The following is a 24,782-nucleotide window of genomic DNA, read 5'->3' as shown; positions in this document are numbered from 1 at the left end:
GCAGAGACATTTACTTTGCCAACAAAGATCCATCTAGTCAAAGCTATGGTTTTTCCAGTCATCATGTATGGATGTGAGAGTTGGACTATAAAGAAAGCTGAGCACCAAAGAATTGATGCTTTTGCACTGTGGTGTTGAAGACTCTTGAGAGTCCCTTGGACTGCAAGAAGATCCAGCAGTCCATCCTGAAGGAAATCAGTCCTGAATATTCATTGGAAGGACTGATGTTGAAGCTGAAATTCCAATACTTTGGCCACCTGATGTGGAGAACTGACTCATTTGAAAAGACCCTAATGCTGGGAAAGATTGAAGGTGGGAGGAGAAGGGGACGACAGAGGATGAGATGGTTGGATGGCATCACTGACTCAATGGACCCGAGTATGAGTAAACTCCAGAAATTGGTGATGGACAGGGAGGCCTGGCGTGCTGCCGTCCATGGGGTTGCAAAGAGTCAGACACGACTGAGCGATTGAACTGAACTGAATTATATTAATACATATTTTAAAGAACTTAACGATATACAATATTCTATTTACCAAGATATTTTAGCATTTCTGCGCTTGCCCATTTACTGCTGCCCCTATTATCATGGGGTTGGCAGCTTCAAGAGTAGGGCTTGGGCTTCCCTGGTGGCCCAGTGATAAAGATTCCACCTGCCAATGCAGGAGACGCTAGTTCAATCCCTGATCCGGGAAGATCCCACATGCCTCAAAGCAATTAAGCCCATGCACCACAACTATTGAGCCTGTGCTCTAGAACCCAGGAGCCACAACTACTGAGCACAGGTGTTGCGCCCACTGAAGCCCGTGCATCCTCGAGCCCACGCTCTGCAGCAAGAGAAGCCATCACGTTGAGAAGCTGGGAATCGCAACTAGAGAGTAGCCCCTGCTTGCTGCAATAATGAAGACCCAGCACAGTCAAAAATAAATTAATTAAAATTATTTTAAAAAATAGTGGGGCTTGTCTGGAGACAGAGTTGGGAAAGAATAAGCAAAAGAAGAGGATGTCCCCCATTCACTTTGAGCCCACTGCCTGCCCTTTGGACGAGAGAGGGCAGATCACTTTGACCTCTTTCTGATGTCTAGTTCCAGGATTTGTAATGCTTTTGAGTCCTGGGAGGGAAACATAACCACAAAACTCACCACTGGACCATCTGTACTTCTAGGTTTCGTTTCCTTCCCCAGGTTCTTTCTCCTCACATGTCCTCATCCTCTTCAACAGACATGAGGTGGCCGAGGTCAGCTACTCCTTGTTTCCCCAGTCGCTGCCTGGCCCAGGTCAGCAGCAGCAAGCTTGTTCAAACATGCACGCCTGTGTTTTTAATGGAGCTCGCCATTTCCCTTCATTTTAGGGACGGCTGGTGTGGCTGGGGATGTGATTGCCACCAAAATTGTCGAGCTGTCCAAAAAGAACCGGGTGCTGATGGCAGAGTCCGAGGGCGCGAAGACCAGAGTGCGGCAGCTCAGCAAGCGCATCCAGGAGCTGGAGCAGGAGGTGAGGAATCTCAGGTGCCCCTGCCCCGGGGGATCCTCACACCCCACGCCACTGCTCCAGAGAGGGAATGCACTCACATGCTTTGGGTCCTTCGCAAGGACTTTGAGTCAGTGTTTGCCCTGAGTCCCTCAGTCTGTCACATCCTGAGAGGGGACTGTTGGGAAGCAAGCAGGAAGCAGGCCTGGAGAGGTAACCCAGCACACTGGAGATGATGCAAGCCTGGAGCCTGACCACCCAAGTGTGAATGTCAGCTCCACCACCGACTTGCATTGTGACTTTGAGCCAGTTACAGTCCCCCTGTGCCTGTTTCCTCCACCTGTCATACGGCAGTGATGATGGTGCTCACCTCAAGGTTTTCTGAGGATTAAATGTCTTAATGTTGTAAAATGCTTAAAACAGAGCCTATCAGGTAGTTAGCACCAGAAAGAGGTTGTTAGATACATGATCAGGGATTCTGGCTAACTTGAAGCTAGAACCAGGAACATTCCATCAGTTTGTCCCATGTTCGTCCACCTTCCCTCTCTGCTGCCCTTGCCCTCTCACAGCTCATCATAAACGCCTCCAGCTGAGCAAGGGCACAGCCCCAGCGGCTCATGGTCCTTCAGGAGCTGGAATGAACCTACGTGCATAGCTTCTCCTTATGTGGCTGGAGGAGCTGAGGCTGGCAGCGGTTAAGAAGCTTTCTCAAGTCACACAGCATGTGGTGGTGCCAGACTTCAAATCCAGTTCTGTTGTTCTCCAAAACCCTCCTCAGTCATTATACTTGGCATTGCATTAGAGCTTCTTTATTCTATAACAAATTTTTTTTTGAGAACCATCTCAGGCTCTGTGCCAGGCCCTGGGGAGACTGTGAGGAGCAAAATAGGCCTTATTCTTTTCCTCCTGGAGTCAGACCAGCATCAAGGGCCCCTTCAAGGAGGTAGCATGTGCAGTGGGTCCCTGGAGGATGAGAAGGGGCCAGACTCAGAGGGTTGAGGCAGGGGCCTCCAGAAAGAGGACCCAGCAGGTGCAAAAGACCTAAATATGGATAAAGGCCTGAAAGAGGGCCAATGTGGCCAAGCATGGAGCAAGGTGAGGTCAAAAAGGTGGGAAAGTGGGTGGTGCCCAACCATGTCAGACAGGGGTGGTCTTGGTGTGAAGGACACCTGGAAAGCCCTTAAAGGGTCAGTTGACTGTCTGTATATAGCAGCGGTCTTGGCCACCAGGCCACAAGCCTGTCAGGCAGGTTTCTTAGCATCTCTGATCCTGTTTCCTCGAGTGTAACGTGAAGTCCATAATTCCCTTTATGTCTCCCAGGCTGTTGTTAGATGCAGACCATGGCTGCAGAATCATTATTTGTTAAGCTGTTCATGAATCCTAGGGCTGTCCCACTCTGTGACTGGGGAATGGGGCAAACAATCAATTAAAGCCTTTCCCATCACAGAGCAGCTTGTAAAGGATAGTTCTTCCATTAATGGGCCTTAAAGTGAGCTGAAGAGATAGGCTACTGAGATCGGTGACTGCACATCTGACGGCAGCACCAGAGCACTTCCCGCAAGGTGCCAAACCCCTGAGCAGAATTAAATATTAAGTGCCAGGTTTGCTTTTTCAGCTGCAGATAGCCCAGGCCAGGCTGCCAGCCAAGGGACCCACTGACGCGGGAGCCAAGCCACCAAGGACCCAGATGGGAGACAGAGTCTTGGTATGAATTCCCTTCTGTGCTGGGAAGTGTGTGAGGCAGCCATGGGCCTGGGCCCCCCTCTTCCATGGGGGCACAGGTGTCTCTCTCCAGGGTCCACCTCCACCCCATTGCTGAGCCGGTGCCACCACTGCAAGCAGCATCCTTAGAGTAGCCATCAGGGCACAGTGACCAAGTCTGCCATCTGAGGCCAGGAATGCCCCAGGGAAGGCTAGAGAGGGTCTAATTGATTTAGTTCCCAGACAGGGAGGTCAGCAGGGGCCTGAGGACCCTGGAATCCTAGAATTTCAGGATCAGGAGGGAAGGCCTGGTGCAGCTGGCCTCCCACTCTCAGCCCAGCCATGAAGGATCTCTGTTACAGCCTCCTCAATGGGGAGACATCCAGCCTCTGCCTTACCCCAGGGACAGGGAGCTCACTCTTCCTCAATGGAACCCTGGTTTTGGAGGGAGGCAGTCCATATTGTGGGAAGTCTTCCCTTGGTGGAACTCCAAATCTACAGAGTAAAAGTGATTACTGGGAATGGGGGCTGTTTCCAAGATTCCATTTTCATTTAGCCAATGAGCCTCCATGAAACCTAGGACATGGGAATTACAACTCCATGAAAGGAAGGCAGTCTGACCCAGTGGGCTACTGGATAGGGGCACTAAACCCAAGCCAGACAATAAATAGCTCAGAGTCTCAAGAACAGGCTTCCCAGGTGGTTCAGTGGTAAAGAACCTGCCTGTCAGTGTAGGAGACAGAGGAGATGTGGGTTCAGTTCCTGGGTTGGGAAGATCCCTTGGAGAAGGGGCATGGCAACCCACTCCATTATTCTTGCCTAGAGAATCCCCATGGATGGAGGAGCCTGATGGGCTACATTCCATGGGGTCACAAAGAGTCAGACATGATTGAGCAACTGAGTACACACTCAAGAACATCCCAGGAGGCCTCCCCGCTGTTTTTTGTTTTTGTTTTTTTTTGGCTGCACCACATGGTTTATGGGATCTTAGTTCCCTGACCAGAGATTGAACCCGGAGCCCCAGCAGTGAGAGCACCAAGTTCTAATCACTGGACAGCCAAGGAAATCCCCCCATCGTTTTCTTAAGCCAAATGAGTTGGTGAACTGGAATCCAAGCCTTAGTACTCCAAGTTCAGTGCCCCCTTTTCCACCCGATCTTCCCTGTTGTCTATGACTCAGGGTCAAGCCACTTCATGGCTGTCTCAAGGAGAATTCAGTCCTCTCCTCAGTGTACAGTGATGGGCCCCTCCATGTACAGGGTGACGTATCTCTTGAAGGCTAGTCTTGTGTAGACCTGTCTCATTGCTAGGGAGGCAGTGAAGGGGCTCCGCCCTCAGCGGGGGCCAGACTGGGTGTCATTCAGCGCTTTTCCCAGCTCTAGGGGATGCTGCTAAGCTGCCCCATATACATCCACATCTTTGACTGGCACTGTGCTGGGTGGGAAACTGCTCATTTGGTCACTTGTTGAGCCTGATGGAATTTTCTGTAACACGGAGAATCAAAGACCAGCCACTGTCCACAAGGGGGTTCAATAGAGGCGATGAGTAGGCATATTGAAGGATGGAGGTGGGGACAGGGCCCTCAGGGAGAGCCCCCTGACTCGGAGTTCACAGAGGGAATGCACTTCACCTGAGGCAGCCAGGAGGTGGGATGGGCAAGGGCTTCCTGAGGTGGCCTTGCTGGAGTAGGAAGGTAGGGGTGGCCCTTCTAGCAGAAGCAGCGCGAGCTCAGAGCAGGAAAGCGTCACTGTTCCTATTCTGTTTGTTAGCTGGGCATCAGTTAGACAACATTTGGCTGCAGCCCAGGGCCCATGAGGAGGAAGAGGGGAACATAATCCAAACAAAGCTGGGGTGGGGTCACCTGCGGAAGGAAGCCTTGACAGTAGCTGGGGGAGGAGTTCCAACTTCATTCTCTGGCAGCAGGGAGCCTGGGAGGTTTCTGATGGAAGCGTGGGTGGCGGGCTGCAGTCTCCACTCCTCAGGACATGAGCTGCTGGGGTCCAGCCCCCACAGGATCCAGGGGAACCCGAAGGAGAAACGGCGTTGGCGAATGAATGAATGAGAGAGGAATAGAGGAGAGAAAGAGGCTGATGTTTCTTGGTTTACACAGAAAATCAATAAAGTCTCGAGACAAGAGACTTGCACCGTCTATGTAAGGCCACAGGTGCCCTCCCGGTCTCCTGAGGGAGTGAAGACGCAGGGCGCCTTCCCATTCAGGTCTTAGAAACCCAGGCAAATAAGTAGACATGGCGGACCTCTATACTCCAAGGAATCAGCCTGAAAAAGAGAGTAAGAGAGAGAAAGAAAGAAGAAAAAAAAAGAAAGAGACACGGGGTGATCAAGCTTCTTCGAGTGAGGCCCATTATTTTATTTTCAAAATAAAAGTTTTTCAAATAAAAGTACATACCTTATACATACCTTATACCTTAACTTGTACATAGAGGGAAATGAAAGATGCAAGGTCATACAGAGTTAGCCCAAACATTCTAGCAGTTTTGTCCTTATTGAAACCAGGATTTTTTCTGCAAACTTTTCCCATAAATGATGTGTACATTATCTTCTGGCCTTGGAGGCCTGTGAGCATTTTATGACCCTCTTTTGATAAAGGCTGCTCAACCAGAAAACTCATTTTCCATCAAAGTGTTTTTTCTTTATATTTCTAATCTATATCAGCCTTAGAAAATGCTAAACAGAGTTACATTTCTCACGGAGCAAAGGTGCAGTGAGTTACAAGAAAACACCAATTAGCTCAAAAGTCTGATGTGGTTAATTCAAGGCTACACTTGTTTTTCTTACATTCCAACTATGTTAACTAATGCACTCCCAGGTACACAGTGGATAAGAGATATGGGAACTTAGCAACAAGCATTGGCCCAATAATGAAATCCTACACCAGCACTACTCTAATAGTTTTTAACTCTTGGAAAGTCTCTATGTTTTAGGCTTCCCGTGCCTCTCACAGTTGGGAGGCTGTGAATAATCACATGCGTAGCTGCAGGAGTCTGGATAAACCTGCCAAGCAAGCTAGAATGCTAACAAAGGGGGTTTGATTTGAAATATTCCTCTCATGTCCAGGAGATTTATTAGCTAGAGCCCTAAGTTGACTTTCTCCAGAGAAAGGTGGTTGGGGATAGCCCCCGTTAATGTCAGGAGAGTTGGTGAAAGGCACAAAACAGTAAGACAGATTCTGGTTTTGGGGTAGATGCTCGAGCTGGTCTAGGGAGCCCCTCGAGTCCTGAAGCCTTGCTTAACAGTTCTCTTCCACATGACCTTGTCATGGGTAGGATGGCCCGTGCTGGCTCCCGGCAACGAGTCTTCCCAGGCCTCTTCTATTGAGAGCAAGAACAATAGCCATGTCCCTCTCATTAGACTGTTCAGGCCAACCCAGGCCTGGGCCATGCACCATAGCCTGCGGGCTCACCCCCGTCTGGGCCCAGAGCTCCGAGTGCATTCCAGAGTAGAGCTGAACTCCCTCTCCCTGCGTGGGGCCTCATGAAGCTGTTGTATGCGGCCTTGGCACTGTCTGCCCCCCCTGGACACCGTTTCAGGTATTCCTTCAGGGGAAAAAGCCACGACCCCCAGAAAGCCTGTGGTATCTCACTCTGGGCAGAAACAGCTCTGAAATGCCAAGGAGGTGGGTTGGCACAGCTTCCCGGGTTGGGGGTGAGGTGTGGAGCCTGGCAGAACAGATGGGTTGATGCCCTCACCAGAATACCATCTAACCTTCAGCCACCTTTGCCAGCTGCCGACCCAAGCCAAGTTATGCCCCCTGGGCATCACCCTCTGTCAGAATCTGCCCCAGGGAGCACCCTTTACATGCATTATCCCATCAACACTCACAGGTACCCCAGGGGCTGGTATAAGATGCCCCCATTTCACAGATGAGAAAATGAGCCTTGGAGAGGTTGCCCGGGCTCCAGATTGAGATGCAATCTGAGTGCCCTTTCTGTGCCCTCATGCTCTCAAGTGCTCTCTCAGCTCCTGCACCACCACCCACCAGAGCCTGGGGGATAGGGCGGGAGGGGGTTGTCAGGCAGCGGCTGCTGCTTCCTAACCCAGGGAAGATTCAAAGCAGCACCTTAGCAGGGGGCAGACAGGCCCCCAACAACAGTGGGAAGGAATGGCAGACAGCCAGACGGGGGAAGGACAGACAAAAAATTAGATTAAAAAAAAGACGCCCTTGTGTTTTGCCTAAATTCTCAGGTTGCAAATTCTGCTCACACTAGTTACTCTATTCAGCCTCATGGTGGCCTGTGAGGACGCAAGCATTTCCTAGATGAGGAGACCCAGTGAGTCCAGGCTTTCCTGGCTCTGTGTGCAGGTCTCGTTGCTTTGATCAGTGGTTTTCACAGGGGCTGCCCAGAACCTCTGGGGTCCATGGAACTCCCCACCCCCAGTCTCCTGGGGTCTATCTTTCACTAGCATTCTCCGGAGGTTTTAATCTGTGCCTACTAAGAAAAATTCAGAAAGCTGCTGAGGTATCCACCCTGTTTCCCAGAAGTTTATACCACCTGATGTCTTGGGACAGGAGCAGATGGTCTCGGCGTCACTGCCAGTGGGACCCTCAGCCCACCAACCAGCGTACCTGTTGCCACCATGCCAGGGCATCAGCAGCAGCTTAAATTTGGAGAATCAGTTGGTGCAAGGGAAGGACCAGGCTTCTAACCCTACTGCTGTCACCTCAGCCAGCTGTGTGCCTGAAAGGGCATGTATTTCCCTTTTCAGGAACTTATTTTCACCACCTATGGAAAAGGTTTGAGTGGGCTGACCCTGGAGTCCCTTTAATGCCAAAGTTCTGTGAGCCTCAGGAACTTCTATTGAAGTCAGAAATGGGGAGCACATTAGCTCCCCATTTTGAGAAAAATTTCATCTAAATAGTTTACATGAAATATTATTATTTAAAAAAAAACCACTGCTAAGAACTCTAATAGGCAGAGTTTTCATAGTTCCTGCAATTCTTTATACCACAGAAATGGAGCACTGGGGGATTAAACTGGTCCTTATTTCTTTTTTCAAAAAATGATGTTATTCATTTACTTATTTATTTTTGGCTGCGCTGTCTTCACTGCTGCAGGGCTTTTCTCTAGTTGCGATGTGCAGGCTTCTCACTGGGTGGCTTTTCTTGTTGCAGAGCACTAGGGCGCACGGGCTTCAGGAGCTGCACCTCTTGGGCTCTAAAGCACAGGCTCAGTACCTGTGGCACATGGGCGCAGTTGCTCCACCGCATGTGGGATCTTCCCAGATAAAGGATCGAACCCGTGTCTCCTGCATTGGCAGGCAAATTCTTTACCAGTGAGCCACCAGGGAAGCCCTGGGTCCTTATTTCTATTTGGTGAGCTTACTGCCAGGAAAGGGAGCCCAAGGCCCAGTCTGACGATTCTAGGAGAGGGAGGCTCTAAGTTAGAATGGTTGTGGCCCCCCTGCCAAGCTAGGGCAGGCTTCTATAAATAAACCCGTTCCCTCTTCATCCTGAGTGAGAGCGGATTTGCTGTGATGCCAGTCTCTCATTTTTTTTTAATAATAATATTTCATGTAAACTATTTGGATGAAATTTTTCTCAAAATGGGGAGCTAATGTGCTCCCCATTTCTGACTTCAATAGAAGTTCCTGAGGCTCACAGAACTTTGGCATTAAAGGGACTCCAGGGTCAGCCCATTCAAACCTGTGAGTGTCTGGGGAGGTGAGGAACAGCCTCCTCCAGATGCTCCCGGTCTGTGGTCAACCACAGGTGTCCACACGTGTGTGGGCCACACTTGAGCACAGGGCTCAGGCCCCAGAGTTGGGCTGCCAGGATCCACATCCCTGCTCCCCTTTACCAGGTCCCTCAAGCCAAGGGGCTCACCTTCCACCAGCCTCTGCTCTGCATCCACAATGGTCTGACGACAGGACCTACCTCACAGCGGGTATGATGATGAGATGGGTTCCTCTTGTTGAGCCTTAGCATGGTACCTGCACACACCTGGAGAAACGGGGGCTGTGAGTATTATTACTATTTAGGCTTCAAGTGACCTCTCTCTCTCCTGTCTTTTCCAACCAGCCGGAGAACCCAGAGGTGAAAGTCTTGCAGGACAGGCTGGCGGCCACAAACTTGAAGATGAGTGACCTCCGCAACCAGATCCAGGCTGTGAAGCAGGAGCTCCGAATGGCCCAGAAGGTACTTCCGGGTCAAAGTTCAGGTCCTCTTGTATGGCTGGGACTAGGGCTGGGAAGGGCACGGCTGGACAATGCCTTCCGTTCAGGAGCTTGGTCCCGTGAGCATCATGTTGCTTGTTCTGGGTCAGGCTCCAGATCCAGTAACTTCCTTCCACCAGCTCTTTAAACAGACCCATCTGGTAAGGGGGATTGCTGGCTGCCTGCAGGTCCCTGCACAGAGGCCCTTGTGGTGCCCACCCAACCCTGGACGGAAGACAGTGCTGTCCACCCTAGAAAGTCCCTTAAACCTTCCCTGTGCTATGTGTCCCCCAACAGACCCTGAGTGTCTCCTTAATAAGCCACCTTGGACTTGGAAGCCTACCAAGATCCACCTCCTGTCCTCTGCTGTCTCTAATATTAGAAAACGGAAAGGTTGTTTGTGGATTAAAGGCCCCTTTCAAAGGAAAATGCTCAGACTTGGGAGGCAGGCCCAGCTGGTTCATTATTTATTTTTATTTACATAGTGAATTCTCTGGCATTTGTCTTCCCTGCTGGAACCACTCAGACCAGCCAAGATTTCCAAAACAGAGCTCTATTGTGGAAACAAGCACCAGAGACTTGGTACGCTAGATCAGTTTCCGTGACAGGCTACAGAGGGGCCCAGGGCACAAGCTGGGGTGTACTGTTTCTACCTCAAAGCCTTGAGGTCGAGCCTGAACATCTCCCTGTAACAACCACAAATCTGGGCCCTTCTGGAAGCAAATATCCCCAAGTGACATTTGGTAGGCCCCTGCCTTGCTGCACTCAGACATGGCCCCTTGTCTGTTGCTCTGCACATAGGGCAAGGCCCTGTGGTGAGGCCGTCCCTGTAACCTCCAAAACAATCTCAGTTCAGGGTGACAGGTGAACAGATTTAGGAAGCAGGTCTTGGTCAACTTTGTGATTCACTCATCCCAAAATATGTCAGGAGCAGGCGGCCCCGCCTGGGAAGTGCTGGGAAGGGTGGGTTTACTGCTTTCCCAGGGAGAGCTGCTCTACAGCGTGGTCAGCTGGCCTTTGAGGTGGGGAGGGGGGTGACGGGGGTGGTTGTACAGGTGGAGGCTGGGTCTTCTGGGAATGCCAGGCACGCAGCACTATTTCTGCACATACTGTGGTTTGGGTCATACTGAAGGCCCCACCTTTTTCAGGTTTTGACTAGTGAGGTTGGGGAAGATGTGAACATCCAGCAGCTCCTGTCCTCGCCTGGGACCTGGAGGGGTCGGGCTCAACAGATCCTCGTCCTGCAGAGCAAGGTGAGTGAGTCATCAGCCTCCTCCTGGCCCTGAACGTAAGGCTTGAGATGCCCTAGAAAGACCCATGATGGCCCACATTAAGAGACACAGAACCCAAAAAAGGCCTTTAGGTTCTGCGGAGCGCACTCACAGGGCTGTTGTTTCACATTCCCCCCAAGCAGCCTGATTTTCATTCGTTGTTTAATGAACAAGCATTTATGGAACACTACATGCCAGGCACTGGAGCTCAACAAATGCCAGAGCCTTTGATTTATTTCACTCCAGGCAGATTTTTTTCCCCCTAGTTCATGTAAATTTGCATGACTATTGTAGGCTTTTTCCAGTTTTGTCCAAATGCTTGCAGGCTTTTGAAAGTTTCAATTACCCACCCCACCCTCCACCAAAAAAAAACTTAGCCTGTCTCCCTTTTTATGTTCTAAATATTTTGGAGCATTTCTGGGAGATGGTGAAAGACAGAGAAGCCTGGCATACTGCAGTCCATGGGGTCGCAAAGAATTGGACACGACTGAGTGACTGAGCAGCAACAAAGAGGCTGGGAGTAGGGGCTCCGCAGCCAGACTGCTTGGATTCAAATCTTAGCTCTCTGGGACTTCCCTGGTGGTCCAGTGACTAAGTCTCCATGCTCCCAATGCAGGGGCCTTGGGTTCGATCCTTGATCGGGGAACTGGATCCCACATCCCACAACTAACATGTGCCCCAACTGAGACCTAGTGCGGCCAAATACATAAATATATATATTTTTATAAACAGCAAATATCAGCTCTCCACTCACCAACTGTGTGGCCTCAGGCAAGCTGCTTCATCTCTGTGTCTCAGTTTCCTCCTCTTTGTACTGTGGATAATGACAGCATCTACCCTTCAGGTTGTGGGGGGACTGATCGCGTGCACATGTGTAAATTGCTTACCGCAGTGCCTGGCATGGAGGAAACGCTGTCTGAGGATAGCTGGGCCAAGCAACGAACAGACGCGCAGTTAGGTGGGCCACTTCCACTATTTGCCACGTGCAGGTTCGCCTTCACCCCAGCTTCTCCAGTGGCTTTTACCCTCAGGGTCTCCTGTGGGATCCTTGAAGCCAAATGAAGAGGTCTCCAAAAAACTGTAATTAACAACCAGTGTGTGGCCTTGAGCTTCCAGAGACCTGAGTTTGAGTCTGGCCTCAGTCATTGGTCTACATGTTTGGTGTCTTTGAACAAAACTCTTCATCTCTGTGTCTCAGTCTCCGCACCTGTAAAATGGAGATAATAATACCTTCTTTGTAGGATTGTTATGGGTTAGACAAAATAATGTTTGGGAAGCACCCAGCACAGTGGCTGGCCATAATAAGCACTCAGCACTTTAGTTATTATTGTTAGTGGTGTAAAGCTGTGTAAATAAATGGTTAAAAGCGTGTTCTTTAGCGCTTAAATGGAATTACCACACAGTGCCACACGAGGGCGCTGATCCTGCAGCCCTTTACCAGGGATCCCAGTGAATTTTTCTCCTGGCCATGGACACAGGAGCCTAGGGGGCTATGGTCTACACGGTGGCAAAGGGTCGGACATGACTGAGTGACTAACACTTTCAGGGTCACACCATTTATGTTGTGTTGACTCAGAAATCAGGGTTAGAAGGGCCCTAGGGGTTATCCACATAAGCTCCAAGTGATAAAGCCATTGTTCTATAGGATGACTTCCACCTGCCCTGTGCTGAGGGCTTCCCCCAGGCCATTTTGGGGTTTCTCAAAGCTGCCTAAACTAAAAATCATCTATAGCACCTGTTTAAAATGCAAATCCCAGGGTTCTTCTCCTGGAGTGGGCCCCAAGATTTGTCACCCCAAGAAACGTCTTGGGGATTCCCAGGCTCAGACAAGGTGGGATACTGAATTCTCGTAACATTATACAGGGTGTACTCATAGACCCCCACCCTTAACAGACGAGGGACCTGAGATTCAGAGAAGTAATCTGTGCAGAGTCACAGCCAGCGAGGCTCTGAGCTGGTCTCCCAGCTTCCACACCCTGCCCTCCCTCGCAGCATCTCCTGCAGGAACCCGTGGCCTCCTGAGGAGCGTCCCCAGGCTCAGGTGACCTGTCTGTTAGCTATTTCTGGTCCTGAGACCTGCTGTCCTTTCCCTCCCAAGTTCCCAGGGCTCCACATCTGCTTCTCGGCCTCAGAGATAGGGTGATTTTTCTCATTTACTTTGAAGTTTCTGTTTGCCAAGCAAAGCCTCTCTGGTGTCTTCCCTTGCTCTGCTCAGGATGCTGCCACAGACCCCTTCCAACCCTCCCCCAACACAGTCCCTCTCCTAGGGGCCTCCACACCCATCTGGAACTGCGGTGTCATCTGTCTGGGGTGGTCATGCATCCATCGTGTCACAGGGTGGCCCCTCTGAGGGGTCGAGTCTGACTGCAGACCTGTTGTGGAACCACCTTCAGGTTCGAGAGCTTGAGAAACAGCTGGGACAGACCCGGAGCCGGTCCGAAGAAACAGCCAGTGAGCTGTCTGTCTATCCTGACCCAAGGAAGCTGTCGGCCCAGGAGAAAAATCTGCTGCGGATCCGCAACCTGGAGAGGGAAAAACAGGAAGGATGGGAGGTGCGTGTGCCCAGCAGGGGGTCAGGGGCACGTGGAGCCGGGAGACCATGACCACGTCTGTGAAGACTCAGAGGCTCTGAGGTTCGGGGTCACCTCTGGGCATGTTCCTCATGCCCTGCTGGTCCACCCTGAGTGGCCTGACTGGTTCCTCACCCCAAGCCCACTTCATGAATATCAGAGTGGCCCCACTATGGCTGTTGTGGAGATGCTGGGCCTGAAACTAGCTCTTGATGGGGTGAGACACTTCAGTTTGAACGTTAGGCTTAGTGTTGTCCACTGAAGCACAGCTTTTCTCTTTTTGCCACCCAGGCAGGGATTGAGGGTCCTCAGAAGACACACTGGGGCTTCCCAGGTGACTCAGTGGTAAAGAACACGCCTGCCAATACAGGAGATGCCAGAGATGTGGGTTCGATCCCTGGGTCAGGAAGATCCTCTGAAGGAGGAGACTGCAACCCACTCTAGCATTCTTGCCTGGAGAATGTCATGGACAGAGGAGCCTAGTGGGTTGCAGTCCATGGGGTCCCAAACCCTCTCTGCTCTGGCCTCATCAGTGAGTGGCAGTGAAGGCTCAGGCGTGACCCAGGGTCCCACTCAGCCCTGCAGCCTGTGACTGCCCCCTCTGATTACAGAAACTTGCGGCAGAGCGGGATGCCCTCCAGAGAGAGCTTGAAGAGCTGAAAAAGAAGTTTGAGGGCATGAGGTCCCGGAACAAGGTGCTGTCGAGCGAAGTGAAGACCCTCAGGAGTCAGATGGGGACCCTTGTGGAGAAGGGCCGGCATGACGATGAGCTGATCGATGCCCTCATGGTACAGTCACCTCTGGGGCCCCCGCCCCAACCAGAGACCTGTGACCCAGTCCCAGCCCCCAGAGTCCTCATGTGCCCCAACATGCCACCCACATAACCCGGGAGCTTGTTGCTCTGCTGGGCCCAGCCCCAAAGCCTGGCGCTGGGCACAGGAGCAGCATAGAGGCTGCCGGAGGGCCAGCAGCGGACCTGCTGTGAGAGGCTGATGCCAGCCATGAGCCACTGAGCCTGTGGACCCCAAAGGAAGAAGAAGAGGATGGGGGAGCCAGCCAGATGCAGTTACACCCTGGGTTATTTTTCATGGAGGAATGGAAAGGATGACTGAGGGGAGCCAGTGGATATCCCTGTCTGTGTGGTAGCAACAGCACACCCTTCTGGGGTCTTGGGGTGTGGTTTGTGATGGTGAGTCACCTGCCAGGCTCCTTTGTCCATGGGATTTCCCAGGCAAGAGTACTGGAATGGGTTGCCACTTCCTCTTCCAGGGAAGATAACCCTTAGGAACACATAATCCAATTTCACAGCTAGGTAAGTCATCCAAGGCCACACAACTGAATTCAAACCAGACATATCTGATCGTAAAATCTCCTTGGATGGGGCTCCCGGAAGCCCCTTGGATGTCCTTCTTAACGTGATCTCAAGGAGAAGGAAGCTGAGGACAGGAAAACTTGTTTGAATGCCCGCTGAGGGCAGGCAAAGTATTCTTCCTTCTCAAGGGAACACCAGCGTCCCACTGTTAGGTTCCCAAGGGGCAAGGAAGGGGTGGGTTGCTGGTCTTCTCTTGTCCTTCTCTATCGAGAGTCATGGCTCCCCTCGCCCACCCTCCCACCCGGCCCCACAGGACCAGCTGAAGCAGCTCCAGGAGATTCTGAGCAGCCTGAGTCTGCAGGAGGAGAAGACTCGAGTGTCTCAGCACCGCCTAGACCAGCAGCTCAACAGCGAGGCTCAGCGGAGCAGCAGCCTGGTGGCCCAATTGCGGGCCATGGTGGCCGAGCGCGAGGCCAAGGTGCGGCAGCTGGAGCTGGAGATTGGGCAGCTCAGTGTGCAGGTGAGCGGGGTGCTGGCTCAGCCTGCTGGCTCCCAAGTCGGGGCAGGTCCACCCATTACTCAGAGAAGCCTCAGCCACTTCCTCTTCTCTCCACCTGTGTTCCCTCAGGCCGCACCATCTCCTACCTGGCCCCGCTTTGGCTCCCTGCTTCCATCTGGCTCTCCGGCCCATGCTGCACACACCTTTCCTCTCTGAAGTACAGATCTGATTGTCTCCCTGCTCCTTGTAAAACCTGTCTGTGGCTCACCTGGCCCTCAAGGGTCCAGGCTCCTGCAAGCTTACCCTCTCCCTCCCCAGCTGTGGCCTTCATCCTCATGACCCAAGGTGGTGGCCACAGTGCCAGCACTTTTATCCACATTCCAGGCAGTAGGGTGGCAGAATGGAAGCACACTCCTTTGTCCAGTCTGCAGGGCACCAGATGACTGGCTCCTGCTGCCACCCCTCCTGCATCTTCTCTTCACTGCCCGCCATCCACCACTCTGGCCACGTGGATGCCACTGAGCTCCCCCATGGCCCTGCTTTCTCCCCACTCTGGGCCTGTGCACATACCCAAAGCACATGCCTTCCCCACCCTCCCCCTCAGCTTTGACATCTTCCTAGTCCAGAGCTCCTCCAGGAAGCTCCGGGGCTCCCAGTCTGTATTACAAGCCCCTCCTGGGTACTCTCCTAACTCCTGTGCATCCCCAAGCCAAACTTTTGTCACCCAGTGTGATCATTTTCCGGTTTTCTCTCCCAAATTCTCCTTGAGGGGGCACCAACCGTGGTGCCTCAGTGCCTGGCCAAGGCACACAGTAGTTGCTCAGTAAATGCCTGTCTAACACGTGAGCTCCTGAGGAAGTTTTGCCTTAGCAGAGGCCTGGAGGTCACAGTATCTCCACCTCACTGCTGTCCTGGCTCCAGGCACAGAAAAGAGGACTGACCTTCACCTCAGAGGTCACACCAAGCAGTTAGGGGCCAAGCACTACCCACCAGACAAATGGGCACACACGGCGAGTTTCCTCAGAGTGGCCAGGGCTTAGGGGACGTGCCAGGCTCTTCGGGGCTCACACCAACTGTCCCGCTGTTGATGGTGGCCAGACCTCCCGCTGGGGGTTCTTGAACGTTCCTCCTTCCACTGGCGCCACCAACCATCTGGAAGAGGGAGGGATGGGGGAAGGTGGGGGCCCGAGTAGCCCAGCCTCCGGGCCAGGCTGCCGGCCTTGCTCTTGGCTTCAGGTGTTGGGAAGGTCTTCGTACCTCCAGCTGAAAAAGGCCTGAAGTCACACCTGGTGTTCACCCCCATGTGGGTGGGGCTACCCAGAGAGGTGGACCTGCCCCCTCACTTCCCCTTGGGACCTGAATGCGGAACAGCTTCCTGGCCCGGTCACCCTCCTCTGGCTACGAAGCTCCCTTTCTGAAGAGAGGCATTATGAGCTGTTATTATCATGCAAGCAGTGGCTTCACCCAACAGGCCTCGCTTTGCACTCCTGAAAAGAAGCCTCTTTCATATCCCCTGAAAGCCCCGAAATCAAGCCAAGGCCCCCTCCTGCCTTCTCCAGGCCTCTGAGCCAAGGCCCTGATGATGGAACCTACGTCTGTTCCCTGCAGTATCTTCGGAATAAAGGAGTAGACGAGGGCTCCAGTGGGCCCGAGGTCAGCCGGGCCTCCACCAAGCTCCCCGAGGACCCTGGCCTGACCAAGCCCCCAGCCTCAGCGGGCGATCATGCTGGCAGGCTTGGATCTTCTCGGTAAGAAAAAATGGGGTGGGGGGTGGGTTGGAAAGTGCATCTTCATTATTCAGAAGAAAGGGCAGGAAGCCACGGATGCAATTTTACGATGTCTGTGGTATTGTCTTTCTGATACGTGGGCCTCCCCTTCCTTCACCCTCGAGTCTGTATGAAGGGGCCAGTGAGTTCCAGATACCATTACTTCAAGAGTATTTGGCTGCAGCTGTCTGTAAAATTGGTTCCCAGCTGGCCTCAATTCTCACCTGCTTCTAGGATTCTCAAACAGACCCGTGTTGGACCCTTCGAGGCTCTGCTGTCCACTGGTTCCGTCTTGTTTTTAAGCGAGCTAGAGTTCTGGAAAGGAGGGCGGCAAATCCACAGGGAGGCTGTAAGGGCCAGCACTGCCCCCTCCTCCACTCCCAGGTCCCTGCTGGCCCCTGCTCCCCTCACAGCCGGGCCCAGCCTGCCTGCCCGTGGTGATGAGCCCATTCTGTCTTTGCACAGCTCCGTGACCAGCCTGGGCCACACACTGGTGGAATCTTCTCTCACATGGCCTTCCCTGCCCAGCCCTCATGGGGCCTCACCCAGGTAGGAACCCAGCCCTCTCAGCACCATGCCTTCACAGGACTTCCCATCCTTGATCACTCAGCCAGTGTTACCATCCCATTACAAGGATGGGAAACTGAGGCCAGGCCAAGTCTGGGGACTCTTCCCAGGTTCCATAGGGACATGGAGGGTCAGGGAGGTCCAGGGCCTTATCTAAGGTTGAAAGGGCAAGTGGCTTCACAATAGGAGTCCTGGCCTAGTGTTCCTTCTGCTACCAGAGTTCGCACCAGGAACCTTCCAGGGCCTAGGGCCCAGAAGCTTCCCTTGCCTCCTCTTGCCCATTGAGAGTCTGTCTCTAGGGGGGAGAATTTCACGTCACACAGTTCCCACTTTAAGCCACTGATATCCCCTCAGCTCTCTGGCCCGCTCTTTGTTGATAGAATCAAGCCGTGGCACTCCAATGGGCCCTTTGTCCTTCCTGCCAGCTCACGGACAAAGGGCTGCGTTGTCCTGCCTCACTGTGTCCTGTGTCCCGTCCACTGGAGCCGTGCTTGCGCTGTCAGCTCCTGCCCCCACTCCTTGGGCAGGTCAGCTCAGGTTCTGGTTGAGGCCTCTCAAGGGCCTCTGTCTCACGTTCACCTTGCTGTGTGGCTCTCGGCAAATCCTGGGGGCTGTGCCCCAGGAAGTGTCTGGGGGTGGTGCTTCTGGCCTGACATCTGGCGGCACAGGCACCGTGGGCTGAAGCCAGCCCTGCAGATGCCCCCTCCATCAGCCTGGGGCCACAAGGGCACGGGGGAGAGGGGTCTGACTCAGAGCCTCCAGGGCCCAAGTCACACCCTCCTCACAGCACAGGGAGGACAGAGGCTCTGAGGCAGTCATCACAGTAGTGAGAGCAGAGGGTAGACAAGATGACCCCGAGGTCCCTTTCAGGCTTATGTGGCCATGACCTCTGCACCCCAAGGGCTGCCGGAGCCAATGTGCCCCGGGCTGGCCAGACTGCTGGTTCTTAAGCTTGTGTCTTCCACAAGACACATATTTACTGAGGCCAACCACATGTGAGCCCTGCCCTCACGGAGCTCACAGTTCCCTCCCATCAGGGACAGGACAGATGTTCAGCGAGTAGGAGTGACCCCAGAGAGCGTGTCTGTCAGGGCTAGCGTGCTGGCTCAGATGCGGTGCCTGGAAGGCAGGTGGAGAGAGGGGGTAACGCCTTCCCCCAGCATGTGAGATCACAGAGGTGACTAGAGTAGGTTTTCCTAACTCACTGCACACGAATCAGCTGAGGATCTGCCAAGTTAGAGCAGGTTCTGACTCGGCAGGTAGGATCCTGCAGGAAATGGGATCCTGCATTTCCAGCAAGCTCGCTGATTCAGAGACCACACTGAGCGGCAAAGCCTTAGAGTATACTTAGGAACCAGAACAGGGAGGAGCCTGCAGTCCTCAGAGCCCACCTCAACCAACCCCTGTTCATCAGGAGGACTGGGGCCCAGAGAGGGCAGCCAGTCAGCTTCTGGGCTCCCGGCCTCAGCCCAGCCCTCCTCATGTCCTGTGGTTCTGGAAGAGCAAGTCAGCCTCACCAGGGTCTCCCTAGGAAGGGTGAGGGCAAAGGAGAGAGCAGCTTGGAACTGTACAAGTGCTCTGGGGGTAGGGGGCTGGTGCAGAGCTCCCTTTTGGTCCCAACCCCAGCCAGCAGGTAAGGTCCAGTGGTAAGAGGGAACCAGAGATGGGCTGGATGAGGGCTGGAGAAAACTGACTAATTTACAAAGCAGGAGTCCAGGGCCCAGGAAAGAGGACTGAGCTGAGGGTCGTGCCAGGAGATACAGGAGGGCCAGGACAGGCTGACAGGGAGACAGGAGCTGGGCCCAGCTGGCACTGAGAAGGGCAGCCAGGTCCCATACCACATGGATTCCCAGGGTACCACCAGGTCCCCAAGAGTCAGCTTCCAAGGCAACCAGACTGATTCCAGGCCCCTACAGGGACTGGGTGGACAGAGGTGCTGATGAAACTCTAGTCTTGGTGGGGTCTAGCTTTGGAGCCAGCTAAGTGAGGTCGAGAGACTTCAGCAGAACCAGGAATGGAGGCCTGAGAAGAAGCCAGCGGAAGAGGCCAGAAGGGACTGGACTGTCTTCCTTCTCTCTGGTTCCCTTTGAGGACCCGTGAATGTCCTTCTAGTCCCTCCCACCCTCACAGGGATAAGCATCTCTTCAGGTAACCCTTAACTGATCTCTGCCCCTACCCTGGTCCCCAGGTTCTTGGACTCCCCTGAACAAAAAGGCTGGCAGACACAGGTGACGGAGTTCAAGGCCCTCTGGCAGGCTGCCGAGGTGGAGCGCGACCGGCTCATGGAGTTTGTTACCGTCCTGCAGAAACGGTAATGCCTGGAGCCAGGGACACACCTTCACTGGCCCAGGCGGGCTGGTGGTGGGCGGCCTGACCCAGGGGCATCCCTCTTGGACAGAGGCCAGGCCGTGTCCGTGCCTGGGTCCACCTCATTGGTGAGCTTGGTTCCCACAGTGTTGGTCCCGGGCCTTCCCAGCCTCATCTCATGTGCCCCCTGAGTGCCCCTCAGTCTCGGGGCCCCGTCATCACACTTGTATTCTGCCCTGTCCTGTGCCCTCAGTAGGACTGCTAGACACATGTGGCCGTGAGGTGGGAGTCTCAAGGAAGGGACTCTCTGAAGTCGGTAATCAGTCAAGTCAACTCACCAGTAAGAAAGATGTAGGATGAGCACGGCACTGTTCTCCATGTCTCTGCAGGCTGCAGTGGGAAGAAGTTCCAGGCGAGACTCAGGCCTGAAATAACAAAGAGGAAAAGGGTCACTGAGAGAGGGGAGCTGAGGCTTTCCTGGTTGGGAGAGGGAAGCATGTGGCCTGAGGTAACAGACAGGGGGTTTGGTTTCCTCTAAGGGGTTGTTGACAGATTTCTATTCAGATAAACCAGCATTCCTCGCTCAAGTGATACTTTTGGCAAGAACTGTGGCTGCCCAGGCCAACACACGGCCCAACCACGTGACTTCCACACTGAAAAATATAAAGGATACCGCTGAGTATCTCCCTGAACAGGCCATGTCACATGTCAGTTAGGGCTCTTTGGTGACAATAGAAACCAATTCTGTCTAAGTCAAGGGAAAGGAGAGTGTGGGAAAGTGCTGGCCGTCTCCAAGGTGCAGGGCAGAAGAGGAGCCCGAGAAGGTCCAGGGATATTGGTAGCAGGAACCCTGGAGTAGTCTCTCCTGGGCCACGAGAATGATGTTGGCCCGGGGATTTCAGTTCTTGTGCCAGTGGGTCCTGGGAGAGAAGGTCTAGCTGGCCTGGGTGGCTCACAGGTCAACCCTGGACAAAGGCCAGACACCCTTACTGGAAGGACCTCCAGGTGCTCACATAATGGAGGAAGGCTGGGACTTCCCTCGTGGCCCAGCGGTTAAAGCTCCATGTTTCCACTGCAGGGGGCATGGGTTTGATCCCTGGTGAGGGAACTAAGATCCTGCATGCCACACACTGCAGCCAAAAAAAAAAAAAAATTAAACGGAGGAGGGGCAAATTGCCAAAGGAAAAGATGGAGTAAGTCACCAAAGGAGCTGAGGGGCTGGGATGGCAACTGCCTAAGCAGTGAGGGGTAATCAGCTTTGTTTTCTTTTCAGTAGTATGTACACAGAGAGGGTATGAATTTCATACATGCTCAAGCAAATGAGAAAAAGTAACATTAATTCTTTCTCTGTCATTGAAATGTAATGGCTAGCACAAGCCTCCAGCCTATCCAATGGAAGAAACATACTCACTCACAGCTTTCTTTCCCATTTTCTTTGAGCTGCACCTGAGTCTAGGGCGGTGTGGGCATGAAGCAAGGTGACTCGGTTATCTATTGCTGCCTAACAAACCATCCCAGACCTAGTGGCCTCAAACATGATTTATTCCTTCTTACCGTTCTGTGGGCAGCCTAGGTAATTCTGCTTCACATGATGCCAGCAGGATCACTCACATGCTCCGTTCAGCTAGCTCAGTAGGGGCACCTCCTCTCTCCTGTACGTCGCCTCTCTCTCCATGTGGTGCCCCATCTTCCAGGGCCTCTCCATGCAGGGCCGGGGTGAGGGTGGGAGACCTAGGGTACGACAGTCAAGAGACACTCTCAGAGTCACACGTGTATGATTCTCAGCTGATACCCAGACCTTCTGGGAACTGGATTTTACATTTTATTTTCATGACTTTTTATTTGAATGGCTATATGTGGACACGAGGCTGCAGCCACTGTGTTGAGCAGCACAACTCCATCACATTCTACCACATCCCCGGGTGTGAATATGTTACCTTTGGTCTTTCCCCTGTTGATGCACCTTTAGGTGGTTTTAATCATTTGCTTTAGCAAATATAGTTTCAAGGAACATTCAAAATAACAAGGAACATTGAAACTAACATTGTCAGTTTCAAAGAACTAAGGCAACACTAACAGGTTGTGTTAGTAGCTGTATACTGTGTTGGCATACAGTTCTGTGTTGGTAGTTGTATTCTGTTCAAAATTGTTACCATTCTGCTCCCTCTTGAAGGAAGGGAAGAAGGATGCTAGGAAGGTGGGAAGAATGCTTCCTTCAACACTGTTCTTACACTTCCAGGTTCCCACTCTGATTTGCATGGGTCTATGTGTGTATGTGATCCTTTGCTTGGGTGAAACCTCAAAGAGTCCTGGCCTTCTAGCTGAACCTTTGGTATCACAGAAGTCTGAAATGCCATAACTCACCATAAGAAGGACCACAGCCTCAAATTCAGTGAGAAAATAATCAGATCCTTCGGTGAAATAACCAAATAACAAGGACTTGAAGGCCCATAAATTAATGACAAGTACCTAGAAAATCATAAGTAATCATAATAATGAACAGAAAGCAATCACTAACTCTAAGCAAAAGAAGCAAATAAGAAAGAAAATGTCCAGAATTCTTTGGTAGTCTAGTGGTCAGGACTTGGAGCGCTTCCACTGCAGAGGGCCCCAGTTCAATCTGTGGCTGGGGAACTAAGGTCCCACATGCTGTGTGACATGGCCAAAAAAAAAAAGTAATCATGATTATACTGCCTCTTGAGTGTCCTAATGTAACCCCCTGTGGTAGACAGGATTTTGTTCCCTGTGTCCTTCACCCCAACTCTTGTGCCTGTGAATACTTTATGTTATATGGTAAAAGAGACTTTGCAGATGTAATAATCATCATGGACCCTGAAACAGGAAGATTATCCCGGATTATCCAATCTAATCACTTGAACCCTTAAAAGCAGAGAAATTTCTCCATCTGGGGTCAGTCAGAGAGGTGCTACAGAAAAAGTCAGAGACAGCATGAAAAGGGTACCCAGCTGGCTTTGCAGATGGAGAAGGCCCAGTAGTTTCTAAAAGCTGAAAGTCACCCAGCCAGCAAACCAACAGGAAGCAGGGATTTCAGTCCTTCAACTGGAACTGAAGCCTTCCAACAATGTGGACAAGCCTAGAAGCAGATGCTCTCCTAGAAACTCCAGGTAAGAGCCCAGGTCAGCCAACACCTTGATTTTGGCTTATAAAACCAGGAGCAGAGAAACCAACAGGACCTGCTAAACTCCTGACTTACAGAACCACGGGGTGATAAATCTGCATTGTTTTAAGCTAAGTCTGTGGTAATTTGTTACAGCAGCAATAGAAAACAAATATGCTACCTAACATTCATTCAGCCCCCAGTAATGGTAATATAACTACATTGGGAGGTGGTGAGGTGATTCTGTTTGGTGAGGAGAAAGTACTAAAATAAAACTAAAATCTCATGTTGCATAAGATATACTCATAAGATTATATTTAAGCCTTAAAAAATAGCAGCATAAGCATCTGTAGAAATATGGCAGTAGTGAAAGGAACAGCTAAAAGTGGTATAAGTGGTTGCTTCTGGAGAGCAGGAATTGGGAATGAGGAGGGGTGGGAAGAGGCTGCATTTTTTTTTTTTTTTCATTTTAAGGCTTAGAGAGAACTATATGGTTTTTAAATGCACATATCTATGTTACTGCAATAAAAATAAGGAAGAACGGAGCCCATGCCCATCAGTGTAAGATGTGTCCAGCTCTCTGAGAGTCTGAGCAGGTGGGTGCCAGGGAGTATGGAGGCCCCTGTTCTCTCATCACCAGGGTGGAGGAGAGGAACAGCAAGCTTCTGGAGTCAGAGAAGAGGCTGCAGGAAGAGCGGCACCGCGCCGTGGTGCTGGAGCAGCACCTGGAGAAGATGCGCCTGGAGCCAGGCAGGATGTCAGCCTCTCAGAGAGCAGCCCCCAGGAGCAAAACAGGTAGGGCTGGGGTGGGGCTGGCCCAGGGCCACATGGGCTGACGGTGCTCTGGGGCTCCTGGTTCTGACTGGGGGGCCAGCGGGAGAGCACACGCAGCAGCAGAGGCAGGCTGAGCTCCACCCTGGTGGAGGGGCTGACTGGCTCTGCCCTCTGTCCTGAGCCCCTTCGCTTCCAAGGGCAGGACCCTAAGGTTCCGCAAGTCACTTCTGCTTTCATCCCATTGGCCAGATCCTAGTCACATGACCACACCCGCTGCAGAGGGCAGTTTAGGTGTCCTAAACTAAAACTTCAGTTCTATGGCTCTAACACAGTGGTTCTTAAGGTACAGTCTCTGGACCCAAGTGGCAGCCTCTTGTGGGGTGGTGGGGGTGTGAGATGCCAGAGCCAGAAGCCATTTCTGGGGAGGGAGAATCTTCAGTCTGAGATGATGGGTCTGCCTCTCTCTGATATCTCTATCCCAGCCCCTCCGGGTTCTGGCGTGGACTGTTGTCCCCACTTCCCTGCTTCTCAACACCCCAGTACCCCTGCCCCAGCCAAGGACACTTAGATCTTTTCTCCCAGGGCAGGTGAGATCAGAACACTGTAGGACGTGCCAGAAGTAGGGCACGGAGGAGGAGTAAAGCCCTTTTCCCACCAGCAGAGCCAAGATCCCAGAGGCCTTCCAGGAGCTGCTGAGAGTACGGGCTGGGAAGGACTACAGGGCTTAGCTCTGCTGAGCTCTCAGAACAGGTCCCTTAGGGATGTAGTGTCTCCAGACCTTGCACTTACCTCCTGCCACGCAGCCGAGCTCCCGACTAGGGAGGGCTAAGCCACAGTAAGAAAAACTACTTTGGCACTGCCTGGACAAGGAAGGGGCAAGTGTCTGGAGAGAAAGTGACCATGTGGCTTCTGTGCATACTGCTTTTGACCTGGGAAATGCACCACCCCTGTGGGGGGCACAGCATACCCCCTCACCTATATAATAGGAAGCCTGATTGTGAAATGTGGTCCCTTGTGGCAGTGCCATGCCAGTGGGGAAGAGAACCATAAACAAAGCAGCAAAGGATGGTGGGTCAGATAGAGGCAGGTGCTGTGGCTCAGAGCAGAGGAAGGGGACAGGAGGTACGGAGAGCAGCTGATTTCTGTGGAGCAGTCACCCTAACTGATGAGCAATGACAGCAGAAGGGGGTGGGGATGTGGCATGGATACCAGTGGGAAGAACAAGTGCAAAGGCCCTGAGGTGGGTACATGGCTGGA

The 24,782-nt window shown here is 52.4% G+C and overlaps 2 protein-coding genes across 38 annotated transcripts in view; one reads left to right on the top strand and one right to left on the bottom strand.

Annotated features, from left to right (window-relative positions):
• The window catches only part of ACKR2 (atypical chemokine receptor 2), a 110,848-nt gene that overhangs the window by 78,996 nt on the left and 7,070 nt on the right, over positions 1-24,782 (bottom strand). For 7 of the 36 annotated variants that reach the window (XR_009597364.1, XR_009597366.1, XR_009597368.1 and 4 more), the window contains exons 2-8: positions 21,188-21,364; positions 19,972-20,058; positions 16,984-17,074; positions 15,984-16,145; positions 12,985-13,134; positions 9,064-11,819; positions 1,143-5,447 (exon numbers count right to left, since the gene is read on the bottom strand). The gene's annotated coding sequence lies outside the window, so the exon portion shown is untranslated. Of the gene's footprint in view, positions 1-1,142; positions 5,448-5,505; positions 6,500-9,063; positions 11,820-12,984; positions 13,135-15,983; positions 16,146-16,983; positions 17,075-19,971; positions 20,059-21,187; positions 21,365-24,782 lie in introns of those variants that run through there. The other 29 variants (XR_009597373.1, XR_009597369.1, XR_006057009.2 and 26 more) reach the window with 16 other exon arrangements.
• Positions 1-24,782, top strand: part of CCDC13 (coiled-coil domain containing 13) — a 34,294-nt gene that overhangs the window by 7,343 nt on the left and 2,169 nt on the right. For both annotated transcript variants that reach the window (XM_027958063.3, XM_015102272.4), the window contains exons 4-14: positions 1,352-1,494; positions 3,086-3,175; positions 9,208-9,324; positions 10,490-10,594; positions 13,006-13,164; positions 13,794-13,970; positions 14,808-15,014; positions 16,602-16,741; positions 17,225-17,308; positions 19,515-19,637; positions 23,392-23,546. In XM_027958063.3, coding sequence (XP_027813864.1) covers positions 1,352-1,494; positions 3,086-3,175; positions 9,208-9,324; positions 10,490-10,594; positions 13,006-13,164; positions 13,794-13,970; positions 14,808-15,014; positions 16,602-16,741; positions 17,225-17,308; positions 19,515-19,637; positions 23,392-23,546 — 1,500 coding nt within the window. The remainder of the gene's footprint in view (positions 1-1,351; positions 1,495-3,085; positions 3,176-9,207; positions 9,325-10,489; positions 10,595-13,005; positions 13,165-13,793; positions 13,971-14,807; positions 15,015-16,601; positions 16,742-17,224; positions 17,309-19,514; positions 19,638-23,391; positions 23,547-24,782) is intronic.

The sequence above is a fragment of the Ovis aries genome, chromosome 19 (genome assembly GCF_016772045.2).
Source record: "Ovis aries strain OAR_USU_Benz2616 breed Rambouillet chromosome 19, ARS-UI_Ramb_v3.0, whole genome shotgun sequence".
NCBI classification, from domain to species: domain Eukaryota; kingdom Metazoa; phylum Chordata; class Mammalia; order Artiodactyla; family Bovidae; genus Ovis; species Ovis aries.
Note: the sequence above shows the minus strand (reverse complement) of the source record. Positions and strands in the feature narration are given on the sequence as shown.